The 9,346-nt window shown below is 40.0% G+C and overlaps 1 protein-coding gene across 1 annotated transcript; it reads right to left on the bottom strand.

The window, feature by feature from the left end:
* Window positions 1-8,932, bottom strand: zgc:65851 (uncharacterized protein LOC321113 homolog). The gene is made up of 4 exons (XM_056747177.1): window positions 7,848-8,932; window positions 5,792-6,109; window positions 4,201-4,325; window positions 1-4,049 (listed from the first exon to the last, which is right to left on the bottom strand). The coding sequence occupies exons 1-4, from the start codon at window positions 8,592-8,594 to the stop codon at window positions 3,575-3,577; spliced, it is 1,665 nt and encodes a 554-aa protein (XP_056603155.1). The 5' UTR covers window positions 8,595-8,932; the 3' UTR covers window positions 1-3,574.
* Between the last annotated feature and the right edge of the window lie 414 nt (window positions 8,933-9,346).

Genomic DNA, 9,346 nt, shown 5'->3' with positions numbered 1-9,346 from the left:
TACGCTTGGTTGATAAATGGCTTTATTTGGCATTAGGGGACGATCCATGTATCAGTTAGCAGCCACACAAATAAAGTGTTAGCACTCCTGAACCATCTCTTAAACAGTGTCGAGATGAAGAAAGCGTGAGAACTATTAAGCAGTCATGATTAAGGCAATACGTACATTTTTACACAGATAACAAGCAAATCTATCCCGCCCCTCATACTGTCAAGCTTCAAGGCCATGCAAATTGTAACTCCTCTTGATTCAATCATTGAGTTTTGAAATCACAGAACAAACAGAACAAAGAATGGAACGTTTTCCGTATTGTTATAGCTATTTTGTCAGATTTATTTGAAATCTCACTCCCATCCAGCTGTTTTGGATTAGATTCAAAAACGTCTGAGGCCAACAGTTTGCAAAATACTGAAGCGAACAGTCAGCTGCTAAATGGTTACATTTGGTAAAGTGATTCCTGCTACAATCACAGTCACTTTTGATATGTAAAATGCTCTAACAAAGGTACTTTTGTGTATGGATAATATGGATAAATCATTGGGCTGACATTTTCCTGTGATCTGATTACCTATCATCTTATTTAACAAAAAACACCTGTGAGATATATATATTGCCATAAATTTATTGATCAAGTGATTTGATAAATCAAGCAAGCCTGTTAAAATAAAGTAGTGTATTGTAGTGAGACGGTTTCGAGACTGGTGTTCCAGTCTGTTTTCTTGCTCTGCCATCCAGGAATTTTGCATCAATATGCTTTTGTGTAATATGGCCAAATAAAAAACTTTCCAATGAGTTTAAAAAAGAAAACATTGATGAATCATGAAAGACATCGAACAAGAATGGTTCAATTTCGGAATGGTCAAGTCAGATGATCTGACTCAAGACATCACAAAACATATGAACCAAAAAAATTATAAGAGTGTTCCTCAGTACTTTCTGACTTGTTGTTCGCTAATTTTTCATCTCTGTGTTGAAAATTTGAATCATGCGTCAAATAAAAAACTAGAAAAGTACTGATTGTTGTTTGTTTAATAAGATTGTTTATTATGACGTCAGATCACATTTCAGCAGCACTTTCCCTGTAAATCTAGATGTGTTCTTACAGCTTTCAATAAATATGTCAAATGAAACTCAAACCTTGCCGCTTTTACTTATTTGCCACCTGTAATCATTTAGTCGAGCAGGCCAGCATTGTGTATAGGATCATTGTTTAGCTGTTTGCGCGGCTTCTTGTGTTTTCCAGAAGGAAATTTTGTTACTTAATAGCCCTTCGCTATAGCTGTAGGTGTGACTGTCTGTGACCCTCCTGTCCTCTCTGTGGCCTACTTGTCACATGCAGGAAAAGAAGAGTGCCTAGCCTGTCACTACCCGCTGCTCTGCTGCAGACAAAATTAGCGTTTGCGGACAAACACACTCATGTACACAAATACAAAACACAGATGCACACAGATTCATGAACATGCTTTCTTCCATGATTCATCTGCACGAACAAAAAAGTTCCGATAATGATGTACAGAATGGCTTTCTCCAAGGACACGATGCCACTTATAGAAAATAAGGACAAGACAATACACAAAGAGATAAGCAGTTGGAAACAATAAAGAAGGAGAAAGATTTGAATGAATGAATCAAGAGGAGGAATTATTTTTAACATTGGAAAGGAAAGAGGGAATATTAGCAGCAAAAGTCTCTAAAGCGTCAAGATTCTCTTAATTTTTAATTGCCAAAAGATTATTCCACACAAGTGTTGCACAATGCGCTCCTCTCTCCCAAAGCTAAACTCTAAAACCCTCCCACATAAATCCACCATTTTATTATCCTTCATCGTGTCGCCAAGTTTGCTGTGCCGCGATCAGTGCACTTCAGGAAAACATGAACAACCAATAGATGACCAGTAAAATGATTGGATGGATAGAGGATAGATGGATGGAAAATGACATCATGCTAAACATGAAAACATCACGGGTGTTTAATTCTGCTTTTGGAGGGCCTCTGTAAACTCTGCATTTAGCTCCAGTCTGAATCAAACACGCCTTGATGTCATTTATTGAGACCTTATTTAGCTGATTATGGTCTATTTTGTTTAGGATTGGATCTAAATTCTGCAAAACCGTGACCCTCTTTGAGCAGGAACAACAAGCCTATCATCATTTTGTCTATTTGGATGGATGTGCTAACATGCTGGAAAAATAGGAGACGTGGCTGTCCCTGTGCTTGGCTAGTGACGTACATTCAGGGTTTAAGTGAAGCTCTGCGGTATAAATTAGAAATGCTGTTTCTTTGTGACATTTTCCTCTTCCAACATCCAAACTCACTTTTGTTTCAAGCAAATAGCACCAAGAGGTTGGAACCAGCAGACGTGGTCCGTTTTGTACTGGATGCCAGTGCAAGGCATCATCTTCTTTGTGTTCTCTTGCACTAAAGGTAATTATGGCACATGAACACAAGGTGTGACTACTGATCTATATACAGTAAATGAATGGATTGCGCCTAGAACGCTAAACCCATGGCAGGGGGTGAAGCCACAGGAAGCGATCGCGCCACTATCTTGGCATGCCCAACTGACAGAGGGCTCCATTGACTTACAGTTAACCTGTTTTACAGCTTAGTAGGCGCAAAATAAGTTTTTAGTTCACATGTGTGTTTAAATTAATTGTTACTTCTGATGTTTTTTCCAATGTTTATTTTGGGCAGAATAGCGACGTATATAAGTCAAAGTATAGAAGTTGAGTGTGTATTGCACACTGTTGTAATGGAACATGTGTAAATGTTTAGAAATAAAGCTTCATGACTTAAAGAACATGTATATCCTGTACTTAGATTTCAGAATAAGCACACTTGTGTCTCGTTAGTCTGCTGATATGTACGCTACTGTAATGAAAATGAACGTTACTCACTCTATATCTAATAAGACTTTAAATAATTAACCATTTACGTGCTTAAGACATTTGCATTGTAAGAATGTACTGTGAGACTTTAGATATAAAAACAGAGATTGGTAAATCACTGTTGGATCATTAATATGTGATAACTCCCAATTACTTCAATAGAATGTTTAGGCATACCAACATGGTGGCGCGGTAGCTTCAGTGTATTGACGTCATGAGTAATCCATTCATTTATATAGATCAGTGGGTGTTACTGGGGTCTTTCTGATCTTTACGCCTTTTGCTGTCTTGTAAATGTTATAGTTCAGCCAAATTGAATTTTCTCAGTCATTGATTCAGTAGTGTCTCTGTTTGTGTTTCACCAAAAATATAAATGGTTTGAACGCTGCAATATTGAATAAATGACACTCTTTCATTTTGAGTTAACTTTTCTACTAAGACAGACTTTCTTTATCGTTTTTTGTACTTTCATTACCGGCCCGTTTGTTTCCTACTGAGTAGACTGTCCTGTCCTGACGATGAAAATGAGGATGAAGGAATAATGTTTGTTTTGTGATGATGTGTTCATATGTGTGCATTTGTGTGTATGTGGCAAAGGGACAGAGAGGTCGAGATGAAACAGAAGGGTCCAGACGAATGCGTGAATTAAGTGCGTGAAGTGGCCGGAGTGGTGACGGTACGCATTTTTACTTGCTCTTGACAGCAGCGGGTTTCTCGCCTTTGTTACTGTCCCCCTTCTCACTCTTGCTATCTGCCTTTTTGCTGTCACTCTTGTCTTCACTCTTGCTATCGCTCTTCTTCTCTTTCTCTTTTTCTTTCTCCTTCTCGTTTTCCTTTTGATCCTTCTGATCTTTCTTCTTCTCATCCTTTTCCTTCTTCTCCTCCTCCTTTTCTTTCTCCTTCTCTTCCTCCTCCTCCTCGCCGCCTTCCTCTTCATCCGCTTCATCTCCCTCCTCTGCTTCCTCTCCTGCTTCTTCCTCACCCTCTTCCTCCTCTTCTTCCTCTTCCTCTTTCTCCTCCTCCTCTTCCTCCTCAGGTTTTGCTCCGCCTTTCCTGTAGCCGCTCAGGGTGTAAGTGCGGCTTGACGGATAAGAGTAGGCGGATTGCAGCATGGCTCCACCAACAGAGCTTAGGCGGCATTCCTCACCTTCAAGAAGCTTCCTGTTAGGAAAAAACAAAAAGAACATTGCGGGCATCAGAACAAAAGTTTTCTTCAACATTAATAATATTCATTTTCATTTAACAGACGTAGCATGATATTGGAGTTGTCTCAAGCTACCGCAAATGATTGTGAAGGGAAAATGATTCAGACCTGTAAGCTGCAATCTCGATATCCAGTGCCATCTTCACATTCAGTAGGTCCTGGTATTCACGCAGGTGGCGGGACATCTCTCCTTTAGTGCTACGAAGAGCAGACTCAAGCTGCTGAATAGTATCCTGTAGGGCAGAAAGACTTTGTATTTACTGAAAATATAGTATAATTCCAAAAGCAAATTTTTATCTTGTCATAAACAACCTAAAGAAAAAGTGTTTATTATATTATTTAAAGCGATAGTTCACCAAAAAATGAAAATTCTGTCATTTACTCACCTTCAAACCTGTATGACTTTCCTTATTCAATTGAACAAAAAAGAAGAAATTTTAAAGAATGTTGTTAACCGGCACCATTTCACTTTCATTGGTTTTGTGCCCATACAATATAATTAATGGGTGGCCAGTGCTGTTCAGTTATCAACTTCTTCAAAATATCTTCTTTTTTGTTCAATTGAATAAAGAAAGTCATACAGGTTTGAAATGACAAGATGGTGAATGAATGATGACAGAATTTTCAATTTTGGGTGAACTATCACTTTAAGTAGTTTTTATTATTTACTTATAAAGTATATTTTTATAGGCCATATTTTTGTATTTTACATTTAGGCATCTAGCATTTTTTATGCATGTCAGTGTGTGTATATCATTGTTTATGATTGTAAATGGAATATTTGGTATTTGTAATCATAGGTAGGATATTTTGTGGTACGTTTATATAAATTATATTTTCAGTTTTGAAATTAGAATACAAAATTCATGATCATCTGATTTTTATGTTTTGACTGTGTTAAAGTGCTTAAAGGAGAAGCAGCATAGCAGAAGTGGTTGTGGAGCGATATATATTTTAAAATTTTACTTTATTTAAAGGAACCATTGATGGGATATTCAACCTCGCCCCCAAAAAGTTATTGTGCAAAGCATTGGTGCCAAACGGTTTATTGATTTATGTCATACTTGGTTAAACTGTTTTGCTAAATGATATGAAATAAAATAAAAATGAGCATACCAGTTGTTCTGGTTCTTGACCTATGCCTGTTTTTAATTTGATTCTTTGATTTGTATAAAAGATAATAGATGACATATTATTATGCCATACTTTTCGTTCAAAATGTACCACCAATGGAAGATGGAGCAAGAGACCAGCAAGTACCTACTAGTAAAAGCAGATATACTTGTGATGCCATCCTTACTTTTATGATTAGGCCTATAATGGGAAAGAGAGACATTTTGCTGCTTGTTTTGAACTTAAAACTGGGTTGGCATGTTGGTAATATAGATTTTCCACATAGATTGCGTTCCCCAATGATAATGTGTCTGTCCGCCCAAATGATCTTGGCTTTTTCTACTGCATTTTAGTTAATTTAATCTATTTAATTAGAACTTTTTTGCACAGTCTATAGTGAGTTGGCCCGACAACTTTATTTCACAACAAGTTGAATGTTTCTATAACTGTGTATGTGACAAATAAAAACTCTTGAATCATTAAGACTAAAGAGTTGTTTTGGACCTTGTAATGAGACTCTGAGCAAACGTTGTTGGAATTTTTCCAAAATTTATATGGTGAAAGGCATGTAATAAAATGCACACACCTGCAGCTCGCCAATCTCGTTGCTGTGGCGGTCCTCCATCTCTGCCAGCTGCCTATCTAAAGCCTCATTGTGTGCCCTCAAGGACTCGATTTCCAGGGTGCGCGACTGGAGCTGTCGGCGGTACTCGGACAGCTCATCCTTGGTCTGCTTCAGCGCATCGTTGTTGCGTGCCGCCACCTCCGTCACACTAGAGAATTTGGAGCGGTACCACTCCTCCGCCTGCTGCTGGTTCCGAGAGGAGAGAGACTCGTACTGGACACGGATGTCCTTCAGAGCAACAGCGAGGTCCGGTTTACTGACGTCCATCTCAACAGACACCTGAACAGGGTTAAATACGGTTTGAAAACATACATTGTTATGTGAAAGAGCAAAATGCCATTGAAACTTTTTTATAATTCTTGTTTAATTATTATACAGAATAAGTTTTTTATGACAATAGAGACTTATTTGTTGATACACAATTAACTACAAGGCATTGGAGACCTTAAATCTCCCAAAATATATGGCGTACAGTCTTAAATAATTAAGAATGTTGCTAAATGTGTGATAGTCCTCAACAGTCTTTAGTCTGTGTGTAAGTAAGTTATGGTGTGGTATTGATCTGGTGGGTAAACCTTAATTTAGTGGTTAATTAATGATTTCTAATAAATAATTAACACCCAGAATGGTAATTTACATTGCATTATGTATAACTGTATAAATTATATACAGATAGGTAGCCTACTTTGATGGCAAACCTTACATGTGCAGTACTGAAGTTGGCCATTACAGGTTTAATGTCTATGAGCCTTTAAGGCTGTGGGATGGAGCGCAGACTCAGGGGTTTTATGCAAGAGGAAAGATGACGCTGCTATTTCACCTGGACCCGATCATTTGTATGGAGATGCTGCAGCAGTTTATCACCCGCAACATCAGCACCCAGAGAATAGTGAACCATGCGGGATAAGCATCAGCTCACATTAGTTATAGTGATATTTTTAGTCTTGGTGTAAACACAAATAATAAACATTGTACAATTTAACTAGAATGAAAGCTCACTAATAATAACGTAATCATGTTTCACTTGAAGATTTTACAAAGGAGTTACCAAGAGTTTTAAGACTGGGGGTCTCTGAGTTGGATTAGAGTGTGGGTGGGATGATGTCTGCAAATATTGTAGGAAACAACCCAAATTATTATTACTTGTAAGCATTGCAAAATGATTTACTGCCGTATTCTGAAAGTCTGACTGCAGCTGAAATAATGTGTCACTTTTATCAAGCGTCCCTACGTTTCAAATGTTTTTTTTTGTCTGAGCAGAAGCTGCATGACTCTGCACGACTCTAACATGATGCAGTCCATCTCAAGGACGATGCGCTGCGGAGTCCCGTCGCCACACCCAAAATCCTGCGCTACCGGATCAACGTTTGCACGTAGCCAAAAGGTGAAGAAGTCAAAACATCTCTCACATTACTTGACTGATAAATTAAACAACTAATAATTTTGCCCTATTAAATACACAGTATGCCTTACTTACGTTTAAACTCACGCGAAAATAGAGAAAGGAAACGTGTGTACTTTTTAGGTGTCCTGGCGCAGTGCGGGGGTGCACGAGTTGCGCGCCGAACGTCTGAGCTGCAGTGCTATAAAATTCAGTTAGACGCGCGCTACCCTGAATTTCGTCTCGTGCATTATTGATGAAATGCACAGCATTTATATGACTACATATTAATTATGGCTTTGTCATTTTTTATTTTTATAATAGCAACATTTGTTTTGTAAAAAGTGACCTGTGCAATTACTTTAACAAACTTGTTCTACGAAATAACGTTTATATCCAATATCTCCAGGTTGATACAGTCATAATAAATAACTCTTCTTAATTAAATAGACTTATCTTTACTCAAGTTTTCGGTTTCCTGACTAAACTTGCTTTTTCAACTTTTATCGAGCAGTTGTATACAATCCCAAGGATAAGTGTTTAGCTTAATTGCAGTTTATTTCATAAGAATATGATAAAATATTTTCAAGCACAGATGCAAATGGGTCGTTATGAGTTCGTAGATCAACTTTTTACCTGCGTGGCTTGAAGTGACGCCTGCAGTTCCTGCAGTTCCTCTTCGTGCACTTTCCTCATGAACGCGATCTCATCCAGGAGGGACTCGACTTTTTTCTCCAGCTCCAGACGGGACAGAGTGGCGTCATCCACGTCCTTGCGGTACCCCTTCAGGTTGTTCTCGGCCTCCTCACGGAGCCGAGCCTCCTCGTCCAGCTTCTCCCTGAAGCGCTCGAGCGCCTCGTTCATCTGCACGCAGTCGATATGCATTTGGCTCTTCTCGTGCGTCAACTCCTCCACGCGACCGCGCAGCTCGCGGACCTCCTGCTCGTAGAGGTCGTGAAGACGCGACGGCTCGTTGTGGCGCTGACGCAGCAGGGCGACCTCAGCCTCCAGAACTTTGTTGTGCTGCTCGAGGTTGTGCACCTTCTCGATGAACGTCACGAAGCGGTCGTTGAGGCCCTGCAGCTGCTCCTTTTCGTTGGTGCGGATGATCTTCAGCTCGTTGGTGACGGCCGTGGTCTGCGCCAGATCAACCGAGTCCGGCATGGACTGGAAAGCTCCGCGGCCGGACGAAAGTTTCGTGCGGTAACTCGAGGATGTGATCATGGAGGGTGGAGAGGCGTAGGTGCGGTGATGCTGGGGTGCGGAGCGGTACCCCACCGCCACCCGGGAGGGGCTGCTGCTGGCCACGGTGACGCGTCGCGGCGCATCTCCAAAAATCTTCCTGTATGAGCTGCTCGTGTACATGTCGCCGGAGTAACTCATGTTGAAATGTTTCTCCCTTCAAGAACACGAACTGTGTGAGTGAGGTGTCTGGATGTGGGAAAGAGAGAGAGAGAGAGAGAGAAACAGACAGAGGTGAGATGCGAGTGCCAGTCTGGTTGTCACTGGATCATCTTTTATACGCTGAGACCGTCAGCATCATCTGACGCAGGGGCGGTGGTGGAGAGGGGGAACCTGCAACCCTGAGCAAAAAGACAAAGTCCCAGGAGAGGAATCATTCATTCCCTTCAATGCTCTGTCCTGTGATTTTTGGCCACTCATCCTTATTTCTGATCATGTAACGTATAAGATGATATGTGGATCATTCAGACAGTAAAAATAAGGACGCATAAAGGTCATTCGATGTGAATACCTGTACGTTAAAATACAATTTTAGTCATTTTATGATGTTCTTTTTATGAAAGAATTGGTGAATAAACAACTAAAACAACAAACCTGCATTAAAATGCTTATATCCTTAGATAGACAGATATATATGTCTGTGTATTGCATTGAACACTAGATCAATCCCATTGCTTTAACAGAGGTACAGCATGTGTTGCATGTCCGCATGGGATTGAAGCATGTTGCAGAGAGAGGGAGTGTCTACCTCTGGGTGTGCGTGTTGTAATGCGGGTGGCACTCTGTACCTCTGCAGTGTCTGCAGACTGAGGTCCTGTTTGGATGACCCTCCTTGATGCAGAGCTCTGTGTGTGTTCCAAATCAAAATCACATCTTACAAATAATTAATTATA

Source organism: Triplophysa dalaica, chromosome 4 (assembly GCF_015846415.1).
Source record: "Triplophysa dalaica isolate WHDGS20190420 chromosome 4, ASM1584641v1, whole genome shotgun sequence".
In the NCBI taxonomy this organism is placed as follows: domain Eukaryota; kingdom Metazoa; phylum Chordata; class Actinopteri; order Cypriniformes; family Nemacheilidae; genus Triplophysa; species Triplophysa dalaica.
Note: the sequence above shows the minus strand (reverse complement) of the source record. Positions and strands in the feature narration are given on the sequence as shown.